The sequence below is a fragment of the Acomys russatus genome, chromosome X (genome assembly GCF_903995435.1).
Source record: "Acomys russatus chromosome X, mAcoRus1.1, whole genome shotgun sequence".
Taxonomy (NCBI): domain Eukaryota; kingdom Metazoa; phylum Chordata; class Mammalia; order Rodentia; family Muridae; genus Acomys; species Acomys russatus.
Window position 1 is genome coordinate 124036254 of NC_067169.1, and position 26076 is coordinate 124062329.

Genomic DNA, 26076 nt, shown 5'->3' on the forward strand with positions numbered 1-26076 from the left:
CAATCGGCTCTGTTTATGCGCTGGCCAGTAGCTGCATACTGTGTGTTGGTTCAGCTTCCTGGCTGTTTTAGGTATAGCTGCAATAAAGGCGGGAGGACAGATGTTCCTTTGGCGTATTGGTTTCCTTTCGTTTTATTCCTGGTGGGATTTGGCATCACCAAGAAGCATTTAGAACAGATGAGAAATGTGTCTCGAAGCCAGGCATGTTGGTGCACGCCTTTAATCCCAGCACTCAAGGCAGAGGCAGGATCACTGTGCATTCCAGGCCAGCCTGGTCTATAGTCCAGGACGTCCAGGAATACATAGAGAAACCATGTCTCGAAAAACAACAACAACAACAACAACAACAAACAAACCAAGATCGCTGTGAATTCGAGGCCAGCCTGGTCTACAAAGCGAGTCCAGGACAGCCAAGGCTACAAAGAGAAATTCTGTCTCGAAAAACAAAACAAAACAAAAATAAATAAATAAACAAAAAATAAACCAAAACCCAAACAAACAACAAACAAAAACAACCCCCCCCACCAAAACCAAAACCAAACCAAAATTTAAAAAAAAAATAAAAAGAAAAAGAAAACCTAAAATAAATGGATGGATTTCTTGATACATGACCTATCAAAGTTAAATCAAGATGAAGTACACAATTTATTTTTATTTATTTATTTATTTTTTGAGTTTTTGAGACAGGGTTTCAGAGATCTGCCTGCCTCTGCCTCCCTAGTGCTTGGATTAAAGGCGTGCACAACCATGCCTGGCGAAGTATGCAATTTACACAGATCCATAACCTTAGTGAAATAAAAGCAGTCAGTAAAATTCTCCCTTCCCCCCACCCCCAAAAACCAACAAAGCCCAAGACCAGATGGATTCAGTGCAGAATTCTAGTAAATCTTTAAAGAATAATTAACGCCAGTCAAATTTATTCTGCAAAATAGAAACTGAAGGAACGTTTCCTTATTAATCTTATGATGTCAGTATTATCTTGATCCCAAAAATTACACAAAGACTCCACCAAAAGGAAAATTTTAGAACAATATCCCTTATGAACAGAGATGCAGAAATTCTCAATTAAAATACTTGCAAACAGTAGCCTGGCATGGTGGCACACACATTTAATCCCAGCACTTGGGGAGGCAGAGGCAGGTGGATCTCTGTGATTTCAAGGCCATCCTGGTCTACAAAGTGAGTCCAGGACAGCCAGGGCTACACAGAGAAACTTGTCTCAAAAAACCAAAAACCAAAACCCCAAAACCAAAAGAAAACCCACCCAAAATTTGCAAAAGAATTCAAGAACACAACACAAAGATTATTCACCATGAAAAAGTAAGCTTCATCCCATAGATGCAGGGATGGCTTAACATACACAAATCAATAAACACAATCCATGACATAAGTAGACTGAAAAGCAAAAACTATATGATCATCTCATTAGATGCGTAAAACACCTTTGATGAAATCCAGTATCTCTTCATGATAAAAGTACTTGACACAATAAAGGCAATTTAGAGCAAGCCCACACAGTCAACCTCAACCTAAATGGAAAAACCTCAAAGCATTTCCACTCAAATTAAGAACAAGACAAGGTTTACCATTCATTCCATACCTATTTAATATAGTACTTAAAGTCTTAGCTAGATCCATAAGACAAATGAAGGAGCTCAAGAGAATACAAATAGGAAAGGAAGAAGTCAAAATATCTTTATTTGCAGATCGTATGAAAGACCTATACATGAAAGACCTTAATGGTTCTACCAAGAAACTTCTACTTTTAATAAACACTTTCCACAAAGTAGAAGGATACAAAATTAACACACAATAATCAGTAGTCTTCCTGTATACAAATGACAGACATACTGAGAAAGAAATTAAGGAAACAGTATTTTTTACAATACCCCCCCCCAAACATCATGGAATAATTCTAACTAAGGAAGTAAAAAACATGCACAATAAAAGCATTAGGACACAGAAGAAATAAACTGAAGTCACCGAAGATGGAAAGATCTCCCACGCTAGAGGGTCAGTAGGATAAATATTATGAACATGGCCACCTTACCAAAAGCAACCTACAGATTAAATGCAATCTTTATCAAAATTCTAACACATGAGCAGGAGAGATGGCTCAGAGGTTAAGCGCACTGCCTGCTCTTCCAGAGATCCTGAGTTCAATTCCCAGCAACCACATGGTGGCTCACAACCATCTATAATGTGATCTGATGCCCTCTTCCGGTGTGCAAAAAGACAGTGTACTCATAGACATAAAATAAATAAATAAATAAATCCTCAAAATTTTAACACAATTCTTCACAGAAATTGAAAAAAAATCTTTAACTTCATATGAAAACAAACACCTCAGGATAGCTAAAACAATTCTGAATAATAAAAGGACTGCTGGAAGCCAGGTGTGGTGACTCATGCCTTAAATCCAGCACTTGGGAGGCAGAGGAAGGTGGGTCTTTGTGAGTTCAAGGCCAGCCTGGTCTACAAGTGAGTCCAGGACAGCCAAGGGTACAAAGAGAAACCCTGTCTTGAAAAACAAAAAACAAAAAAACCCCAAACAATGAAACAACAACAACAACAAAAAAGAACTGCTGGAGAAATCCCCATGCCAGATTTCAAGTTGTATTACATATCTATAATAATAAAAGCATCATGGTATTGATATAAAAACAGACATGTTAATCAATGAAATAAAATTGAAAGCTGGCCATGGTATCGCACACCAGTACTTGAGAGGCAGAGGCAGACGGGTCACTATGAGTTCGAGGCCAGGGCCAGCCTGGTCTACAAAGCACAGGCAGGCTACACAGAGAAACCCTGTCTTGAAAAACCAAAAAAAGAAAAAAAAAAAAGAAATCAAATTAAAGGCCTGGACATAATTCCATACATCTACGGACACCTGATTTTTGACAGAGAGATCAATAAATATACACTGGAGAGCAGACAGCATCTTCAACAAATGGTGTTGGTCAGACTGGATGGCTGAATATAGACCCATGAGAATAGAAGATTCATATCTATCACCCTGCATACAACCCAGGTCCAAATGGATCACTAACCTCAACATAAGGCCGGATGCCTTGAATATGATAGAAGAAAATGTGGGGTATAAGCTTGACCTCATTGGCACAGGAAAGGCCTTTCTGAATAGGATATCAATAGCATAGGCATTAAGACCAACAATTAATATATGGAACTTCATAAAGTGGAGAGCTTCAGGAAAGCAGCAGCCTACAGAAAGAAGCCTACAAAATTGGCAAAGTTTTTTTGTTTTTTGTTTTGTTTTACCAATTATACATTTGATAGAGGGTTAGTATCTGAACTATATAAATAAACTGAACATCAAGAAAACAAATAACCCATTAAAATGGGGTACAGAACTGAGTAGAGTTCATTAAACATGAAACTCAAATGACTGAAAAAACACTTATAATGGTCAACATTTTTAGCCATCAAGAAAACACAAATTAAAACTACTTTGAGATTTTATCTTACACCAGTCAGAACGACCAAGATCAATAAAGCAACTAGCACATGCTAGTGAGACGTGGGGAAGGGGGAGTACTTATTCATTGCTAATGGGAGTGAAAATTGGTACAGCCACTATGGAAATCAGTATAGAGTTCCCTCAAAAAGCTGAAAATCAATCGATCTCAAGATTCAGCTATATCACTCTTGGGACTATACCCAAAGAATTCTACATTTTACTACAGAGACGCTTGCACATCCATGTTCATAGGTCTTCTACTTATAATAGCCAGTACTTGGGAGGCAGAGGCAGGCGGATCTCTGTGAGTTCGAGGCTAGCCTGGTCTACAAAGTGAGTTCCAGGACAGCCGAGGCTATACAGAGAAACCTTGTCTTGGAAAAAAAAAAAAAAAAAAAAAAAAAAAAAAAAAGGCCAGAAATTGGAAATGGCCTAGATCAACTGATGAATGAAAACTTGGTACATTTACATAATGGAATATTATTAAGGTGTTAAGAAAAATGAAAGTATAAAATTTACATGTAAATGGGTGAAAGATGAACTAGAAAAATCATCCAAGTGAAGCAAAATACAAATAAATGTTGTAGATGTTAGCCTTTAAGCTTTCAATATGTATGCCACAATCTGAATAACCACAGAGGTTTGGTACCTAGTAAAGGACCAGGGGGAAGAGACGCTCTCCCTAAAAAGGGAAAATTGAATATAGTGTCATGAAGAGATAAAGGAGAAACTAGAACATGAGGATTAAATAGGGAGAGGGATGAGAGTTCTGCGTAAAGGTAGAAATATGAGGAGGGGGCTGGGTGTGGTGGCGCACGCCTGTAATCCCAGCACTCAGGAGGCAGAGGCAGGTGGATCTCTATGAGATCGAGGCTAGTCTGGTCTGCAAAGCGAGTCCAGGACAGCCAAGACTACACAGAGAAACCCTGTCTCGAAAAACCAAAAAGAAAAAAGAAAAAGGAAAAAGAAAAAAAGAAAAGAAAGAAGAAAAAGAAAAGAAGAAAGAAAAAAAAAAAAAAAAAAAAAAAAAAAAAAAAAAAAAAAAAAAAAAAAAAAACAAAAAAAAAAAAAAAAAAAAAAAAAAAAAGAAAAGAAAAAAGAAAAGAAAAAAAAAAAAAAAAAAAAAAAAAAAAGAAAAAAAGAAAAAAAAAAAAGAGAAAGAAAGAAAGAAAAAGAAAAACTATATGGAAAGACACTGCTACAGGCGCTTCCTGAACTATATACATATATGAAAGGACTCTAAGTGGAGTCACCATGTAATAGGGGAAGCAATACATAAAGTAGACACCTTATGCCACCAAGTAAAACTCCAATACGAGGAGTCATTGAGTCATTCACCAAAGGGGTCCCACGGACACTCTCCACTAAGCATCACAGGCTATTGACAAGGTTATTGGTTGCTGTCTTGTTGCTGAAAACAACACTTACTTATGTCACTGAACATGGAGAAGTTGAGCTGGTGCCCAAATAGAAGCTTCATTCCTACTGACTAGTGTTCATGGGGATGGAACGTACTCTGCATGCTACTGAAGGAGGAAGGTAGCCATGAGTGTCACCCAGCCACAAACCCTGTGACTACAACTTAGACTTGCTTGCAAGATATTGGTGCAATAGTGGCACAAATGTTACAGCATTTCAAATTCTATTATATTATTATTACGTTTAAGGTCCATTCCATAAAATGGGACCATAGCTGACACTGCCTCATCAGAGAAGCTATTTGTAGTTGATACCTGCTGGCAAATGTAAAGTCTGTTTTCTCCTATGGCATGTCACTAGGTATATAAACCATACTCCAGGGCAGGGCCCATACTCAGGGTGAGTTGGCCAACATAAAATGAACTCGATATTTTTAGTGTGTACTTTTTTCATTTTAGCATTTTTGTCTTATTGATATTTGTTTGTTTTGATTTTCTTCCCCTCTCCTCTCTTTGGCTTTTTGAGACAAAGTTTATCTGCATATCCTTGGCTGTCCTGGAACTCATTCTGTAGATCAGGCTGGCCCAGAACTCACAGAGATCCATTTGTTTCTGCCTCCTAAGTGCTGGGATTAAAGGTATGCGCCACCACCACCCAGTTTTGTTCTGATTTTCATTTTTGTGTTTTGTGTTTCTTCTTGAAAGAGAGGGAGAGGGAGGTAAAGAGAGAGAATAGAAAGTTGGCTAGATAGTGAGGAAGAGAGGATCTAGGAAGAGTTGAGGGACGGAAACCACATGCTCAGAATATGTTGTATGAAAAGATAGGGGGTTAAGTACTGGTAAAGTATTTGATAAAATTCAATTGTAATTGCAAACAACATAGAAACTGAAGGATTTATTTTAGATGAGGTCCCCCAATGTAGCCCTGGCTGCCCTGGAACTAGCTTTGGAAATCAGACTGGCCTTGAACTCATAGAGATACAACTGCCTTTGTCTCTTAAGTGCTAGGATTAAAGGTGTGTACCACTATGCATGGATAAAAGGAAGCTTTTTTTTTTTTGGTTTTTCAAGACAGGGTTTCTCTGTGTAGCCTTGGCTGCCCTGGACTCACTTTGTAGACCAGGCTGGCCTCGAACTCACAGTGATCCTCCTGCCTCTGCCTCCCGAGTGCTGGGATTAAAGGCGTGCGCCACCATGCTTGGCTGAAGGAAGCTTTTTATACATGTTAGCATTTGCTTACAACCAAGAGCAAACATATTAAATATGAGATACAGCTGCGTTTCAAGAAAGAAGTCGGCTTATTTGTGTGTGTCTCTGTGTGCGTGAATCACAACACACTAGAGAAATTAGGGTTTTCTTGTTTACCAGGCTCTGCCAACATTATGTGTATCATCAAAGTCATAGGTACCAGAGTAATATATTTTTTTAGCGTGTCAAGAACTATTTTGGCACTTGTCACTACACTCTGTAGCTCTTCTCCTTAGCTCTTGTGCCATATCCACTTATATCATGGAGAATATTATAGTCCAAATGTGAGTAAAGTGGGCTTTGCATTGACACAATAGCCATGTAAGTGAAAATGATCAAAATGGAAGAGACACAGAAAGACAAAATGGGGCGCATTTCTGGTGTAGACCATCAGCTGTGTAGATTAGAGAAGTATAGCCAAGAATGGTAAAGATTCATGTCATTTCATTTCCTTGAATTTACCTCTAGAGAATAAATTCCCAAGGTTTCTCCATTCTTTCATGTAGAAGACATATCTATTTTTTTTTTCTGAGACAGAGTTCCTCTGTATAACAGCCCTGGCTGTCCTGGAACTCGCTTTGTAGTCCAGGTTGACCTCGAACTCAGAGACCCACCTGCCTCTGTCTGTCAAGTGCTGGAATTAAAGGCGTGAGCCACCACTGCCTGGCTCAAAGACATATCTTCATCTCCATTCATGGTTTTGGCTGGCAAACTAAAGTCTTTCATGTGTGGTCTCTTAAGAAAATTTACATTCTCACCAGGCATAGTAGCACACGCCTGTAATCCTAGCACTTGAGGCCACCCTGGTCTACAAAGTGAGTCCAAGACAATCAGGGTTATTACACAGAAAGACCCTGTCTTGAAAAACAAAAAAAAATTCACATTCTCATAATATGACATGTCTGCATTTCTATCATCTATGAAAGTATTAAAACTTCTACTTTTTTGTTTGTATGTCCATAAACATTCATATTTACGTATAGGAAGAAAATTCATTTTTGGAGTTTTTAGGTTGTACCATATGTCAAACGTTCTTTAAAGTTACCATGCACTTGTAAGAAAGACCTGTTTACATACCATTAATGTCCCAGTGGAATTTCCTCGATAACTCAGCCACTTCTTCCCATCAAAACTATACATGATGATAAACTGAGAGATGTAAAGGCTGGAAAATTTCTGACGGGCACCTTGAGTCTTGATGCCATGAATAATCATTGGTGTCAACAGATCTACCTGCCAATTAAAACAACAACTTGTTTTAATCCATTTTCAAAACTACATAGTACACTCTGAAAATTATTATTATTTATTGTTGTTAATTATCCACTTAGGAAATTTTTTTTTTGTTTTTTTGAGACAGGGTTTCTCTGTGTAGCCTTGGCTGTCCTGAACTTGCTCTGTAGACCAGGCTGGCCTTGAACTCACAGTGATCCACCTGCTTCTGCCTCCCGAGTGCTGGGATTAAAAACGTGTGCCACCAAGCCCAGCGAAAAATTCTATTGCTAAAACTACCTTGCATGCTCAGGGAAAGCAGTCACTAAGTTGAAATGTGAACATGTATGTATGCATGTAAAGCCATGAAACATATGGTAGGAATGGGTAGGAAAGGTATTTATTGAATTATTTATCTGCTTCCTGGCAAACCAGGTCACTTTCAAATCACTGAGTCATTTCCTTTTCACACACATCCATGGGGCTGCACATATGAACCAGAATGGCCTAATGCTTTACCCATACTTCTGTGGGTAAACTACAGTGAAATCTAATTTGTTCCCCTTCATAGACTAGGCCTGTCTCTATAATGCTATCAGAAATAAAATAACACACCTCAAAAAAATATACCACACTTCTTTCAAATATTAATTCTAAAAGCATTTTTCTTGCTTAGTCTTCCCTGACTTGGACAAATTTAATACTGCCTTATTTGTGCTTCCACTTCATGTTATATATAATAACTTCATCCTAGCAAATTATTGCACTATATTATAAAGATTGCTTTGTTTGTCTTCCTCTCTTATTGGACTGAGATCCTTAAGGCAGTGAACCTATTTGAGTTGCATAAGCTCTTTGTGTCTCTGTTTATATGTAAAGAGAAGATAATGTTATCTCAATGGATTAAAGAAGTAATTTATGTAATATGATGAATCTAGTAACTAATACATAGTAAGCAACACATACATATATTCCCTCTATCCCTGGTATCCAAAACGGTAGCATGTATAATGCTGATGCTTAGAGAATGCTTTGGAATGAATGAGTTAATAATGGTAGAGTGGTAGGAAATGATAAATTCCTAAAGAATGAGAACTGAATGGTCAATAGAACAGTGAGCCACAATTTATCACAAGAGGTGTAGGTTAATAGCTTAGTAAGCGAGTCAGATGCTGTGGTGGTTTGAATAAGAATGGCCTCAAATCAGGCGTGGTGGCGCAGGCCTTTAATCCCAGCACTCGGGAGGCAGAGGCAGGCGGATCTCTGTGAGTTCAAGGCCAGCCTGGTCTACAAAGCGAGTCCAGGACAGCCAAGGCTACACAAAGAAACCCTGCCTCAAAAAACAACAACAACAAAAAAAATGGCCTCAACAGACTCATATAATTAAATGCTTAGTCATCAGGGAGTAGCACTATTAGGGTGTGTGGCTTTGCTGGAGTAAATATGGCCTTGCTGGAGGATAGGTGCCACTGTGGGGGTGGGCTTTGGGGTTTCAAAAGCTCAACCCAGTCCCAGGGGTCTCGTTCTCCCTGCTGCCTGTGAATGTAGAACTTTCTTCCTTTTTGGATGCAGAACTTTTAGCTACCTCTCCACCACCATGCCTACCTGTGTGCTGCCATGATCATAATGCATTAAACCTCTGAAACTATAAGCAAGCCCACATTAAATGTTTCTTTTATAAGAGTTGCACTGGTCGTGTTATCTCTTCATAGCAATAGAACACTGACTAAGACTTTTTGTTTAATGACTATTTCCTTGAATTGTGTGTAAGTAACATTCATAATTTGTTTTATTTTTTTTTAAAGATTGATGCATTTATGTTTACAGTGTTCCACCTGCATGCATGCCAGAAGAGGGTACCAGAAATCACTGTAGATGGTTATGAGACACCATGTGGTTTCTGGGAATTGAACTCAGGACTTTTGGAAGAGCAGCCAGTCTCTTAACCATCTCTCCAGCCCTGTGGCGCACACCTTTAATTCCGGCACTCAGAGAGGCAGAGGCAGGCATATCTCTGGGAGTTTGAGGTCAGCCTGGTCTACAGAGTGAGTTCCAGGGTAGCCAAGGCCACACAGAGAAACCCTGTCTTGAAAAAAAAATATATACATATATTATATTTATTTCTGGCATTGTTTTAGGTATAGTAGTAATTAGTTTGGAGAACAATGAAGGAGGACAGCAGGGCATACTGTCCCATTCTTTAAATGATAAATCACTGCCTTCTAGATTAGTATTTCTGATTGAAGACACTATTTTTCTTCTATGTACTATGGTATAACCAAATAAAAACACCACATTCAAGAACCATCATTTTTCCTGAATTGGTTTGTACTACTTCCTTATGTAGAGTATGAGAGGCTTTTGTTTGTTTACCACTGTTAATGTTCCCTTTAGTGAGTCTAATAAATTCTTGCCAGCCTACCTACATTATATGACTGATGGATGCTTGGTTTATCTACTTCCTATTTCTGCTATATCTCTTTTTAAGCTATAACTGATACCTTTTATATTTTTAACAATTTAACAAGTAAAAAAGTAAACAACTTTACCTATGTATGGAGCCAGGTATTCCAGTGTGACCATAATAATATAGTCTCTACTAGGAAGTGAACAAGGTGGTAATAAGTTTCACAGTGTACCATGTTAGCTTTTAGGCAACAAACATTGCGAACATGACAGATACTTAGCTCCAAGGGAGGCTGACAATTACCTGCTGCTGATTGTTCAGTACTGATTGCCTGGTGCTTTTCAAGCCAGTTCAGTTCAATACTTGCATATCAGACTGTTTTACACATTTTAGGTCTTGTCAGCTTAACAGAGGCCTATCTGAACACTCCTTGTTAATATATCCCTCAACTCCCACTTTATCTGTTCTAAGTAGAACAGATGACACCAACTCCCTTAAGATACAGAATACTTATCTTAAGAAAGATTGAACAATAATAGAATTAAGGAGATTTGTAATGGTTTTAATTAACACACTAACCACTGAGAAATGACTATAAAGCCAAAGTGGCTACTGTGCACATCATAGCATGAGGGTGTTCTTGCACCGTAATGTGATTTGGAATGCTCTGTAACATCTCTGTGTTTTAATACTCTTAATTGGAATGATGTTCCTTGTAGCATCTAGCTCATAAGATTGTGGTGTTAAGGATTTACTAGCTTGGTTTGTATTGAGCACATACTAAAGAAGTCTTTCTCAATATTTTGATCATGACTTTGCTAAAGTAATAAAAAAAAGTCACAGATCTATTCAGTAACTGATGTGAAACTGAGAAGAAAAGGAGATACTTTGGAACACAGAAGGTTGGCAAGCTGAAGCAATAGGCCAGATCTAGTAAACAGAAACTTAAGAGAATATGTTATTCAAAGCTCACTATTTCCTTTTTGTAGCTCTAAAAGGGACTATTCCTTGTGTTTGGGCAGAGAGGCTAAGTTAGCATTTTCAAGCTGTCCTCAGCTGCCATGTGTCAGGGTAAAAGACCCTCACCCAAAAAGATATCACTTGTCTTCCTGTGAAGGAGTCATGGGGCTGACTGATTATAGGCTAAGTAATATTATTTTCCATATGTTTAGTTAAATAAAATGTCCTATTAAGATGAAATCTATGGGCCAACTACAAGGGTTGTTGAGTAATGTGCTTGCTCTGCACCCATATAAAACCCAGACATAGAAACTAAAGCAGCCACTGTGGAAACCAATGTGGCAGCTGCTCAAAAAGATAGAAGTCAAACTACTAGAACTATCACATGATCCAGTTACAGCACTCTTGGGCATATATAGAAAGCCGCTCCATTTTATGCTATAGAGATGCCTACTGTTCATCCACACTCATTGGTACTCTACTCACAATAGCCAGGGAATGGAGATGGCCCAGATATCCATCAGCTGATAAATGGATAAAGAAAATGTGGTACATTTACACAATGAAAATATTACTTAACTATTACAAAAAATGAAATTATGACATACTGAAACAAATGGATAGAACTGGAAACAGTCATTCTAAGAGAGGTAACCTAGACCAGACAGAAAAACAAATGTTACTTGTTTTCTCTTATTTATGAATGTTATCTTTGAATCTTCAAAAATATGTGTTTCATCTGGAATAGTCATAGAAGTTCAGAAATTACTTAGGGACTAGGGAAGGCATCTTTCACAGGAGGGAAGATAGAATACACTGGTAAAGGGGTTAAAAGAGAATTAGGTAGGCTTAAATTTGGGTTGGGGTGGGAAGGACCAGGAGAAGAGGGTAAATAATATTAAAGGCCTTTTGAAAAAGTCATATGAAAACACCCTGCTATGGTTTGCATGAGAATGGTCCCCATAGGCTCATATATTTGAATGATTGGTTATTAGGGAATAGAACTACATGAGAGTGATTAGGAGGTGTGGCTTTGTTGGAGTAGGTGCAGCCTTGTTAGAGAAAGTGTGCCACTGGGGCAGGGGTGTGGTTTAGGTTTCAAAAGCACAAGCCAGGCCCAGTGTCAGTCTCTTCCTGCTGATTAAGGATCCGGACATAGAACTCTCAGCTACTTCTCCAGCACCATGTCTCCCTGCATGCCCGGATGCTCCTCACCATGATGACAATGGACTGAACATTTGAATTATAAGCCAGGCCCAATGAAATATTTTCCTTTATAAGAGTTGCTGTGATCATAATGACTCTTCACAGCATTAGAACACTGACTAAGACAGAAGCTGACACCAGGAGTGGAGCACTGCTGCACCAACAGGCCTGACCATGCTGCTTGTGGTGGTATGTGAATTTTGGATTAAGAAAGCAATTGAGCCATCTGTCCAGCCGGCTCAGAGGCTGGGATCACTGGCTGCTCTTCCAGAGGTTCTGAGTACAATTTCTAGCAACCACAAGGTGGTTCATAATGATCTATAGTGAGACCTGGTGCCCTCTTCTGGCATGCATACACATATGTAGGCAGAACACTGTATAAATAATAAATAAATAAATCTTTAAAAAAAAAGCAATTGAACACTTTAAGTGGGGCTTAATGGGTCATACTAGTAGGAGTGTGGACGACAGTGGTGCTGAGAACAGTGTAGATTATGACAGCCATGCTCAAGAGGTTTCAGAAGAAAATATTAGTAAGTGGCCTACAGATCATTCTTGTGAACAAGGTGGCTGTTTTTTGCCCTTGTCCAAAAATTCTGCCTGAGGCTAAATTGAAGAGTTTTGGATTAATGTCATAGGCAGAGGAGATTTCAAGACATCCTGGTATTAATTTGGTCATGTAGTTATTATTGGTCTCTCCTATGCACATTTGTAACAAGCTGAGCAAGGAAAAATACAAAATGTACTGCTTAAGGAGAAAAGTGTAACCAGGAAGTGTAATGGAGCTGAGCTAAATCCAGTGTTCAAGGAGATAAAAAATTAAAGAAAAGCCTAAGGCTAAATGGAATAAAGGGAGTGGTAGCCTCAGGGAAAGACCTCACCCAGTTAAGCTTCCAACTTGTGAAAATGCGTTAAAGAAAAGCTTAAGATGTGAAGGAAACCATTGAAAACAAAAAGCTGGTGAAGATGTAATTGAATGAGGGGCTGAAGTTCCAGCTGTAGAAAGAACTTGGCAGCTTTGGCCATATGGCTTTAGAGTCACAGATACAAGCAAGGGCTTATGACATCTCCCTCTGAGGCTAAGGAAAACTGCTGAGGCCAGGCCTGTGTCCCTGCATGGAGGCTCAGAGAAGCTGTGACAGTGAAGCTTGGATTTCAGTGAAGTCCCCAAGATGTCGTAGATGCTAGAGTTGTGAGATATCTGCCAAGGAGAGGTGCACAATGGGTACAGAACCAGCCCAAGAGAGAGAAGTATGTTGTAGTCGACAAAGATGAAAGGAGTTGGAGATGTTTGCTGGCTAGATTTATGTAAACTCGACACAAGCTAAAGTCATCTGAGAGGAAGAAACCTCAAATTAAAAAAAAAATCCTCTAGCTGGGCGTGGTGGCACACACCTTTAATCCCAGCTCTTGGGAGGCTGAGGCAGGTAGATCGCTGTGAGTTCGAGGCCAGCCTGGTCTACATAGTGAGTCCAGGACAGCCAAGGCTACACAGAAACCCTGTCTCAAAAAAAAAATTAAAGTGGTAAATTAAAAAAAAAGGCCTCAATAAGATCAGGCTATACACAAATCTGTAGGGCATTTCTATAAATAGCGATTGACGTGGGAGGGCCCAGCTCATTGTGAGTGGTGCTATCCCTGGGCTGGTGGTCCTGTGTTCTATAAGAAAGCAGGCTGGGGGCTGGAGAGGTGGCTCAGAGGTTAAGAGCACTGTCTGCTCTTCCAGAGGTCCTGAGTTCAATTCCCAGCAACCACATGGTGGCTCACAACCATTCATAATGAGATCTGGTGCCCTCTTGTAGCATGAGGGCAGAGTACTACATAAATAATAAATACATTTAAAAAAAGCAGGCTGAGGCAGCCATATTGAGCAAGCCAATAAGAAACATCCCTCCAAGGCCTCTGCATCAGCTCCTGTCTCCAGATTTCTGGTCTGAGCCCTTGCCCTGACTTCCTTAGATGATGAACAGTGTATGGAAGTATAGGCAAATAAAATCTGTCCTCCCCAAGTTACTTTGGTCATGGTATTTCATCACAGCAATAGCAACCGTAAGACAAGATTCAAAATCATTTTGTCATCAGATATGGAGATGTAGAATTTGGAGTTTGTCCTACTGGTGTTAGGTCTTGTTTTGGTCCTGCATTTCCTCACTATGCTGTCTTTCTTCCTGTTTGGAATGGTGATGTATATTCTGTGTCACTGTACGTTAGAAGTGTGTGATCTGCTTTTTTATTTTTATTTTACAGGGGTTACTCTTAAGATATTGCTTTGAGGGGGCGGGAGAGATGGCTCAGAGGTTAAGAGCACTGACTGCTCTTCCCGAAGGTCCTGAGTTCAATTCCCAGCAACCACATGGTGGCTCACAACCTTCTATAATGAGATCTGGTGCCTTCTTCTGGTGTACAGGCAGAACATTGTATATATAATAAATAAATAAATGAATTAAAAAAAGATCTTGCCTTGAGTCTCAGAAAAGACTTTGGATTTTGGATTTTTATCAGTGTTGAAACTGTTATAGACTATGGGGAGAGTATTAAACCCAGTGCAGTAGAAACTTCCTGGAAGCTATTTAGATGATCCTAGTAAGGACTTCTAGTACTAGAGGATATGGAGCCTAAACTGGCCATCTTTGGTAACTGGGCAAGGCTTCCAGTGGTGTGACTGGGACACCAACCCAGCCACAAAACACCTTTGACACTTTAAAGATGCACGAGGGCAATCAATGGTGGCTCAGAGTTTGTGAGATCAATGACTGGTCTAACTTAAGGCCCAAGCCACAAGAGGGAGGCCAAACCCAGCACTGCCAGGAATGGGAAGCTGGAGGTCTCAGAGACCTAGGGTTGAACCAAACATGACTGACTAAACAAACAAACAAAGAATGAAAAACAAATTAAAAAGATTCCTAGTGATAGTCTGCTATACTCAGTTGTCATCACAGAGGCTTCTTCCTGCAGAGACTCACACGCAAACACTAGGCACAGCTCAGGAAACACTGAAGAAGAGTGGGAGGAAGGACTGTGGGAGCCAGAGGGGTCAAGGACACCAGGAAAACACAGCCCACAGAATCAATAAAACATGGTTCATATAGGCTCACAGAGAATGAAATAGCTAGCACAGAGTCTGCATGGCTCTGTCCTGGGCCCTCTGCATTACATGATATGGTTTTTTATCTTGGGGTGCTTGTGGGACTTGTTTTTTTTTGTTGTTGTTGTTGTTTGTTTTGTTTTTGTTTTTGAGACAGGGTTTCTCTCTGTGTAGCCTTGGCTGTCCCGGACTCGATTTGTAGACCAGGCTGGCCTTGAACTCACAGAGATCCGCCTGTCTGTGCCTCCCAAGTGCTGGGATTAAAGGCGTGCACCACCACTGCCTGGCCTTTGTAAGACTTCTAACAGTGGGAGAGGGAGTGTCCCTGACTCTTTTTAAAAAGATTTATTTATTATGTATACAGGGCTCTGCCTGTATGAATGCCTGCACTCCAGAAGAGGGCACCAGATCCCATTATAGATGGTTGTGAGCCATCACTATGTGGTTGCTGGGACTTGAACTCAGGTCCTCTGGAAGAACAACCAGTGCCCTTAACCTCTGAGCCATCTCTTCAGCCCATGTCCCTGGCTCTTTTGCCTGTTCTTGGTATCCTTTTCCTCCTGCTGTGTTACCTTGTCCAGCTTTCATGAGAGGGCTTGTGTCTAGACTTATTGCACCTTGTTATGCCATCTTTGGTTGTTATCCCTGGGAGACTTGTTCTTTTTTGAAGGGAAACAGAGGAGAGTAGATGTAGAGGAGAGGGGAGGTGGCGGAGGACTAGGAGGAATGGAGAGAGGGGAGGCTGTGGTCAGGATGTATGAGAGAAAAATACATTAAAAAAAGGTTGAACTAAGGCCGGGTGGTGGTGGCGCACGCCTTTAATCCCAGCACTCGGGAGGCAGAGGCAGAGGCAGGGGGATCACTGTGAGTTCAAGGCCAGCCTGGTCTACAGAGTGAGTCCAGGACAGTCAGGGCTACACAGAGACACCTTGCCCCAACAAACAAGCAAGCAAACAAACAAACAAACGAGAAAGGCTGAACTAAATGCATTTTCTGCGTTGTGATATGGTTACAAGTCTATAGGGGCCAGGGAGCGGAATGCAGTGGTTTGAAGAAGAATGGTCCATATAGGCTCATATATTTGAATGCTTGGTCATCAGGGAGTGACACTACTTGAGAGGGGTTGGGAGGTGTGGCCTTGCTAGAAGAAGTATGTCACAGGTGGTGGGCTAAGGTTTAAAAAGCACAAACCAGGCCCACAGTGGCACTCTCTTCCTGCTGCCTGTGGATCCCGATGTAGAACTCTTAGCTCCTTCTCCAGCACCATGGCTGCCTGCACACTGCCGTGCTTCCTGCCAAGATGACAATGTAATAAACCTCTGAAATTGTAAACAAGTTCCAATGAAATGCTTCCCTTTTTAGGAGTTGCCATGGTCATGGTGTCTCTTCACAGCAATAGAACAGTAAGACTCCTACCTACTACTGTAGAAGACACACACACACACACACACACACACACACGGGGGGGGGAATATGTTAAAATGGAGTTACTCTATAATGCGGCAACAATGCCCCTACTAGATACTACAACTAACAAATAAACAGCTCAGTGCTGGGACTGGGTTACCTATTTTAGAGTTCTTAGTCAGTGAGGTGATATAGATTTCCAAATGTTTTAGGCTTCCACCAATGCTATAGTTTACCCTCTAGAACTTGATGCTGAAGACACCACACACTTGTATTATATAATATGGATAAATCAAGCTGGCATGGACCTGGACGCTTCATATATACTTGCTAGCTTTCTTTTCCTTCCCCATACACCATTTGTATTGATTCAATGGAAGCTTCACAATCATGAACCCCAATCACAATCCCTTCCTAGTCCTTCTAAGTCTAGCCCTCCTTGTGAACTACCCCCTAAGAGAAGTAAATAAAAATAAGAACAAAGAAAGGAGGAAAGAAAACAACAACAGGGGTGCTGGAGAGATGGCTCAGTAGTTAAGAGCGCCACCTGCTCTTCAAAAGGTCCTGAGTTCAATTCCCAGCAACCACATGGTGGCTCAAAACCATCTCTAATGTTATCTGATTCCCTCTTCTGGCCTGCAGGTGTACATGCAGGCAGGGCACTGTATATATAATAATAAATAAATCTTTAAAAAAAAAAGAAAACAACAACAAAACTAAGTTGACTTTGTGTTATCTAAATATTCACTGGAGCATTGGTCAAACTCTCAGTGTCTTGTCTCCCTAAACAGAACTGAGTCCTGGCTAGCTTTCATAGTACTAGAATTTTCTATGCACACCACCAGTGGATAAAAGTAGTCAAAATCTTATGCAACTACGAACTCTATAAACTACAGTAATGACTGATCTGGGAAGATATGCCCACTGGTATAATAAGGGCACAAATGTTATTGAAACGAGCAACCACTTTCTGCTTGGATCTAAGACCTGCTCCATGACATGGAACCCATAAGTGGTACTGTTAAAAGGTCCAAGAACCTGTGGCTTGAGAAGTCATAGGCCCTGGGGGAGGACCCAAAACTATTATTTTGCTAAATGGACATAGTATTAAAATGACTCCTAATAACTTATTGCTATACACATAACTCGGAGTATTTCTCAACCTCATCAGAGAAGTTTCTCCTTGCAGTAGATGGCAACTAACATGGAGACCACCCCAAACTGATCCACATGGAAAGAATAAGATACTGTAGAGTGCTCAGCCTAAAGTGAGATTTAGGTTATCAAACCCCTTCTGCAGCTCAGGGATTTTTGTGGAAGATGGGGTGGAAAGATTTTAAGAACCAAAGGTGGCCGACAACAACAAAGAAACAGTGTTTTCCAGACATAACAGGGTAGTTACACATATAAATTCAAAGAAATGTGACAACATACACAAAGCTTATACAAGCTCTAGTGAGAAAAAAATCAGAACAGAGAGAGAGGAGAAAGTGGGTATGAAATCTCACCACTAACTAATAGCTTTTGGCATTGGACAGCTGCTGGGAGAAGGAAAGTCAGCTTTCTTTAGAGGAGTAATGCCCAGCATGTTGAGCACACACAGGGAAGGCCCTACTCCCAAAACTAGATGGACAATACAAATTGGCCTTGGAATGGAAAGAAAAAGAAGAAGAAATCTCAAAAGTTGGGTAGGAAGACAAGGGAGAGTAGAAAGGATGGTTATGGAAGGAGTTAGGGAAGAAGGAGTGAATATGTTCAAAATACATGATATGAAATTCTCAAAGAATTAAATATTGTTAAAATAACAAAGTAACAGAGAAATACAACTGGCATTCACCCCTCATCTCCACATATGCTATGTACACATACATGTATACACATAAATGTACACCACACATATACACAGAGAGACATTAAAATAAAAAGATAAATGTTATGTTCCTTTTTAATATAGCTACTAGAACATGTAAAATAATGCATGTGATTTGCATTTATGGTACAAATCATATTTCCATTGGCCAGAGCCACTCTACAGGAAATAGCAAAGTGAGATAATCTGAAAGACTGTATACATTAAAAATGTTGAGCTAGCCTGCCTCAGGTATTACTCCATCCTAGCTTACCACATTGGACTACATCATGTAGGTACTTCCTAATACCCAAGGGATATAAAATTTCTGAAAAGAGACATTTAATTATGCAAAAGAAGCTACAATTTATTTGCTTTGAAGATGAAGGACTGAGCTACCTACTTTGTACAAAAATGAAGAGCATTAGAGGACTCAGTGGAACCTACTCATAGAATACATGGTCTTGAAAGGTAGTAAATTAAAATTTACAGAAAGTATTCTGACGTTATATTCTAAATAGAAAAAAGGGACACATCTCCATATTCGATTCTATTCCCAAGTCATTAATTTATGAATACTTTGATCAAATTAATAAGTCATTCTATTCTACAGTTTGCTTATATGTTAACCGATGCTCTATGGGAACGAAAGGGCATGAATAATGTTTTGAACTTGCTGAATGCTGATATAGTTCTCAGAATTTTCTGACCTTGATCCAAGAAAAGGGCTCCTTGGTACTCCAGGCATTGATTGATCCAGAATGATGAAGTCTTGCAAGGTTTGGGGTCCATTGTCCTTTGTCCAAGAAAGAAAAGGGGAATTATATTACATTATATATTCAATTAGATTTATCTTTAAAAACTTGGCAACAGCAGCATTATTGAGAGAAAGGTTAATCCTAGTTGCAGAAGAAATAAAGAAGAGCACAAAAGCTTTGTAGTCTGACAGTATTGATTACTGTAGGAAGGATTTGCTTTTTGATGCTGTACATCCCATGTTCTCTTTTCTTTTGGAAGGAGGCAGTACTAGGGAATGAGCCAGGGGCCTTGCATGTGCTAAGCAAGTGTTCTACCACTAAGCTACCTATGCAATATACAAGTAGCACTATAATGTTTCTGTATCATATAATATATTTTTATTGTAGAAAAGCTAACAAATAAAACATAGTAAAAATAAATAAAAAACATAGTCTTTCTATCCAGAAACTAATTAAATAATACTCAAAACTCTTTTCCAAGGGAGAATTTTCTCCTTTAAAATAGAAGTTGGCAAACTTGTATGTCAAAGGCTAGGTAGCAAGTGCTTTAAGAATGGCAGGTTATATGGTCTCTGTTGTAACTACGTAACTTCCACTGTATGTAAATGAATGGGTGTGAGTGTGTTCCACCATATGCCTTTATTGTGGACATTTCAACTTGAATTTTATAATTTTCATATGTCATGAAACATTTCTTTCTTTCTTTTTTTAGTCATTTAAAATGGAAAAGATGGGCCAGAGAGATGCCTCAATGGGTAAAGATGCTTCAGTTTGATCTACATAGCAAGACAGAAAGAGGCCTTCCTGTAGGTTGTCTTCTGACTACTTACTATATGTGCATACAGACACATGCCCCCCTAAGTAAGCATAATAAAAATTTACCCAACATAATACTTTTATTGATTATTTTTGATTTTCATAGAATGCACCCTGATCACACTCACTTCCCAGTTCTCCCAGGTCCTCCCCACGACCACCATTCTGATTTCCCCCAAGAAAAAGAAAAAAGAAAGAAAGAAACCAAATCTAATTTGTGTTGCCCATATACTCACTGGAGCATGGTCAAACTCCCAGTGGTCAAGACCTTAAGGAAAACTGAATCTTTCCCCACCCACACCCTCCAGCTATTTGGGAAGAGATGCCAGAGTGGAAGAGTGAGAAAGAGAGTATGAAAGGGTAATAGGGGACAGTGAGTCGAATCAAAGTATATTATATTCAAATAGGAAAACAAAAATGTCACAATGAAATCGACTCTTTTGTGCAAGTAATATACACTAAAAATGGAAAAGTATTCTCAATTCACATACAAAAACAGGTCATGTACCTATTAGACAATGATCTGTAAACCTTATTTCTAAAATAATGTGTGAGAATTTTCTATAGGCTCCATTCAAGCTTTACTACCACTGTCAAGAGGAAAGTGTAGATTCCTATTATGCTCAGTAGCACTCACGGAAGCAGCACTGAAAATAGGAAGGGTACTTCAGGAGTTAGTGACATTGCCCAGGTAAGAAATGAAAGTGGCCTGAATTAAGATGGTCACAGTGGGAAATGGAAAGAAGAATATAGATTTGAGAGAAGTCTACTGAGCAGAAGTAAGGAAAGCATGGAGGGGGCTGAAGAGATGGCACAGCAGTTAAGAGCACTTGTTGCTCTTCCAGAGGACCCAGGTTTGATTCCCAGCACCTACAAGGCAGCTCACAACCTGTAACTCTAGCTCCAGGGAATTCTCTATCTTCTTTTGGCCTCTGTGGGCACCAGGCATGCTCATGTGCTCAGATGTATATTCAGGAAAAACATCCATATACATAAAATAATGCAAAAAGAGAGAGAGAAAATCATGAAAAGAAGTAGATTGATTATTTGAAAGTATACAACAAAAAAAAAAAAAAAAAAACCAGCCCAGATCTTACAGCAAAAAATAATAGTATTTACCATAGTGTCCTGAAGCTGTAATCTGAAAATCTCTGATGCTTCCAGAAACCATTCCCAGAGGAATCTGGCACTCTGAAATCACACACAGAAGCTAGAAATTACACAGAACCCATGAAAACACCAATAAATGATATTTTTAGATAAATGGTGGTTCTCTTCTTTGTTTAAGGTTATATCCCATAACTCTTCCAAGTGAAATTTATAAGTTATCCTTGGTAATTGAATCAAAATTAAGTCCCCAAATATACTATTGTAAAATTAAAGACTGTTTAAGCACTAGTTTGTAAAATGCCACAGCTTCATATTCAAAGGGTCCAAAGTTTCTATCTCCTCTGAGGACTCTTGATGGTTTTTACCAGCAACATTCATTTTAAATATAACAATAATATAAGCTTGTATTTATTTCTTGACAAAGACAGCCACTTCAAGGAGGAGGAAAGTTGTATAGAAATAGACTGAATAGTTAAGTGAGCTTCTACCCACAGTTACTTACGCTTGCTGTACACCAGGAAAAGAGTGCTCATCCCAGCCTGTAAGTGCTCACCAATAAGGCATTCTACTCGCCAAATTCCAGCTCTAGATGGTAGCATTTCCACTGTCTCAAAAACACCTTTTAAAACCAAAAGGAACAAAAATATTTTCATTAAAAATTGAGTACAAAATACAATGGCTCATCTTAACGTGAAACTAGAGCTCCCAAAATTCTGTTCCACCATTCTCAGATCTCTCAAGTACAAAAGACTTATATGTAACATTTTTGCTATGAAAAATCATAGCAGCATATAACCTTCCAGGGGAAAAGAATCACAGTTAAGATGTCTTGGATCCAGGATACTAGGTAAAGGGATCTCAAGTTACAAGCAGCTAGAGGGAGAAGAGAAGCTGGACAGGTGGCTCAAGGGCTAAGAATGTGCTAGTGTTCTTACAGAGGTGCTGAGTTTGGTATCCACTACCTATGTCAGGTAGCTCACAACTCAACTGCCTGTAATTACAGCGCACACACACACACACACACACACACACACACACACACACACACACACACACACACACATCCTATTGAAAATGGATAATGGAGAACCAAAATAAAATTGTGTTTTGATCAACATTGTCATTTGTGCTTCACAAATATATTGGTGGTAACTACTGGTGCCGTGTGGAATTTGAGGGGAAATGATAAAAGATTCTTAGGAAAGTACCATATGGTGTTGATTATTTATTTCCAGTAGGTTTTAATGTACCTGAAGTTATCTTGTTCATTTGCTAATTTATTTCTGTGTATAGGATAAAGTTACTTGAAAAAGTAAGGCATTTTAGCAAGGTGCTTCTCTGCTTTATTATTGATTATATCAACAGTACCAAGACCATTTAAAGTAAGTACTCAATAAACACAGTAGGTAGAAGAAAGACCAAACTAGCTCATACCTGGGTAGAGGTTGTACACTGCCATTTTGTACTCCTCTTTTTTCCGTACAGTGAACACGTGTCCACTGAAATGAATAGATTGGATGTTCTCATTGCTGCCCATACTGAGAAGATACCATCGAGTCCTTTGATCTTGAGCCATTACTAAGCCTGGTAGGGTGTCCATCACATAACCATTTATTGCTGGAGACAAACACAGATTAAATTATTAAAATCTATCACTGAAGTTTCGTTCCTGTTTCTCCACAATGAGTACTGATACCCATCAGGATTTCTTCTCCTTTCTTTCTTTCTTTCTTTCTTTCTTTCTTTCTTTCTTTCTTTCTTTCTTTCTTTCTTAAGACTTGCTTATTTATTATCTATGTAGGGCTCTGCCTACATGTCAAAAGAAGGCACCAGATCTAATTATAGATGGTTATGAGCCACCATGTGGTTTCTGGGAATTGAAATCAGGATATCTGAGCCATTTCTCCAGCCCCTGCTCCCTGCAATCAGGATTTCACCTCTCATTACTGTTCAAGTCTCTGGCTTAAGGTTCATCTGAAAAAGTACACACTACAATTCACAGTGAATAATATTATGTTACCATGGAAGCGATAATTTTCTTTCAAAGTGGGGTCTTCCAATTGGATATTGCAGGGTGTCTTGCAGTTCCTTTCCACATTTTCAGTGAAGTACCAGCTCTTGGTCTCATCAAAGATAGTGAAAAACAGAGCAAATTCCTGTACTGCCACTTGTCTCCCATGAACAGAACTCAATGTGTTCGTGTGGCAAATCAGAAGGGGTCCAATCAATCCTGAGTGCATATCTCTTTCCTAGAGTTCTCAGGAGGACATTAATTGTAGAAGTGTAAGTTCTCTTTTATTAACTTGTATGCCAAAGTACCATTTATTCTCTGTAGTAGAGTCCAGAGTAATATTTCTTTTTAAAAATAAAATTATTTCTTTTATGTGCATTGGTGTTTTGCCTGCATGTATGTCTGTGTGAGGGTGTCAGATCTTGAAGTTATATACAGTTGTGAGCTGCCATGTGGGTGCAGGGAATTGAACCCGAGTCCTCCAGCAGAGTATTCAGTGCTCTTAACCATAGAGTAATCTCTCCAGACTCTAGAGTAATATTTCTAACACAAAAAGTGATATCACTTCCTTCATTAAAACTTCTCATTGTCGGAGCTGGAGAGATGGCTCAGAGGTTAAGAGCACTGACTGCTCTTCCAAAGGACCTGGGTTCAATTCCAGCACCCACATGGCAGCTCACACCTGTCTGTAACTCCTATTCCAGGGGATCTGACACCCTCACATAATCACACATGCAGGCAAAATACCAATGTACATAAAACAAAAATAAATAAATTAAAAAAGCCTTCTCATTGTGCTTAGGATAAATACCAAAATTCTTAGCTGAAAAAGATAGTTCAGTGGTGTAGAGCATTGGCTGCACTCTAGAAGATCTGGGTTCAATTCCTAGTACCCATGTGGCAGCTCACAGCTATTTTTTAGTCCAGTTCCAGGGGATCCAACACCTCCTTATGGTCTTTGCAGCACCAGACATGCACATGACACACAGAGACACATACAGGCAAAATACTCATATACACTTAAAAAAAACTTTAAAAAGATAAAGACCATTTCTTTTAAGTGAGAATATGACTATCCCTGCCCCCCAAAAGAGCTGCTTACAAGATCCACATCAGAGAAATAAGCCCAGGCCTTGCAGTCAAACTCATCTTCTGTGGGTGCCATATGATGTTGTACTTTCCAAAAATAAATTTTGGTTTCATTAGGCTTGACAAAGTTTTTTCTAGGTTCTTCTTGTCTCTGATCTTCCTTATAAGAAATGAGGCTAGAATAAAAGGAGTAGGGACGAGAGGCCTGGTTTTTGAATGTTACCTGAAAGGGAAAAAAAAAATGTCATTGAGTGGAGAATTGTTCAGACAGTGCTCTTAACTACTGAGCCATCTCTCCAGTCGACCAGTGATAATAAAAAGTATTTAATATTTATTGATTTCAGCCCTGAGTTTCATTATTTCCAGCTTTTTGTTATTTCTGTTGTTGTTAAGGTCGAGCTTTAGTCCATGGTGATCTGATAGGATACAAGGTATTATTTTAATCTTCTTGTATATGTTGAGGCTTGCTTTCTGACCTACTATATGGTCAATTTTGGAGAAGGTTCTGTGAGGTGCTGAGAGGTATTTGGGTGAAAAGTTCTGTAAATATCTTTTAGATCCATTTGATTCATGGCATCTCTTAGTGTCATTATTTCTTGGTTTAGCTTCTGTTTTATTGACCTATTCTTTGGTGAGAGGGAGATGTTGAAGTCTCCCACTATTAATGTGTGGGGATTGGTGTGTGGTTTAGGCTTTATTAATGTTTCTTCTAAAAATGTGGATGCCCTTGTATTTGGGGCATAGTTGTTCAGAATTGTGATGTCCTCTTGGTTGAATTTTCCTTTGATGTGTATGAAGCATCCTTCCTCATCTCTTTTGAATAATTTTGGTTTAAAGACTATTATATTAGATATTAAAATGGCTACTCTAGCTTTTTTTTTTTTTTTTTTTGAGACAGGGTTTCTCTGTGTAGCCTTGACTGTCCTGGACTGGCTTTGTAGACCAGGCTGGCCTCGAACTCACAGCGATCGGCCTGCCTCTGCCTCCCAAGCTCTGGGATTAAAGGCATGTGCCACCACCACCTGGCTTCTAGCTTGATTCTTGTGTTTGTTTAGAAGACCTTCTTCCAGCCTTTTATCCTGAGGTAATGTCTATCATTGTGGCTGAGGTGTGTTTCTTGAATGCAGCAGAATGTTGGGTCTTGTTTATGCATCTGTTCTGTAGTCTGTGTCTTTTTTTTTTTTTTTTGGAGAGTTGAAAACATTGATGTTTAGAGAGATTAATGACCAGTGACTGTTATGTCCCTTGATTTTGATGTTGGTTATGGTAGTATGTTTGTGTGTTTGCTTGGTTTTTGTTTTGCTAAGGTGAAGTTATCCATTTCCTGTGTTATCCTGGTTATAGTTTGTTACTTTGGGTTGGAGTTTTCCTTCTAGTAACTTCTGTAGGGCTGGATTTGTGGGTAGGTACTGTTTGAATTTGTTTTTGTCATGGAATATCTTGTTTTCTCCATCTGTGGTTATTGAAAGTTTTGCTCAGTATAGTAGTCTGGCCTGGCATCTGTGGTCTCTTAGGGTTTGCAGGACCTCTGCCTGGGCCCTTCTGGCTTTTAAGGTCTCTGCTAAAATGTTGGATGTGATTCTGATATGTTTGTCATTACATGTTATTTGGGCTTTTTCCCTTGCTGCTTGTAATATTTTTTTCTTTGCTCTGTACATTTTTTGTTTTGATTATTATGTGGTGGGAGGGTTTTCTTTTCTCATCTATTCTATTTGATGTTCTGTAGGCCTCTTGCATATTTATATGCATCTCTTTCTTTAAATTTTCTTTTATTGTTTTGTTGCAAATATTTTCTGGGCCTTGGAGCTGAGCACCTTTGCTTTCCTCAATTCCTATTATCCTTAGGTTTAGTTTTTTTCATGGTGCTCTTGATTTCTTGGATGTTTTGTGTCAGAAATTTTTCAGATTTAACATTTTCTTTGATGGTTGCATCAACTTCTTCTATTGTATCTTCTACCCCTGAGATTCTTTCCTCCATCTCTTGTATTGTTAGCAATGCTTACCTCTGCAGTTCTTATT

At 39.3% G+C, this 26076-nt stretch overlaps 1 protein-coding gene across 4 annotated transcripts in view; it reads right to left on the bottom strand.

Moving 5' to 3' along the window:
• Positions 1-26076, bottom strand: part of F8 (coagulation factor VIII) — a 102594-nt gene that overhangs the window by 18663 nt on the left and 57855 nt on the right. For 3 of the 4 annotated variants that reach the window (XM_051141685.1, XM_051141684.1, XM_051141683.1), the window contains 7 exons: positions 24071-24280; positions 22978-23206; positions 22392-22574; positions 21460-21576; positions 20967-21038; positions 18984-19069; positions 7225-7380 (listed from right to left, as the gene is read on the bottom strand). In XM_051141685.1, coding sequence (XP_050997642.1) covers positions 7225-7380; positions 18984-19069; positions 20967-21038; positions 21460-21576; positions 22392-22574; positions 22978-23206; positions 24071-24280 — 1053 coding nt within the window. The remainder of the gene's footprint in view (positions 1-7224; positions 7381-18983; positions 19070-20966; positions 21039-21459; positions 21577-22391; positions 22575-22977; positions 23207-24070; positions 24281-26076) is intronic. The other variant, XM_051141682.1, reaches the window with a different exon arrangement.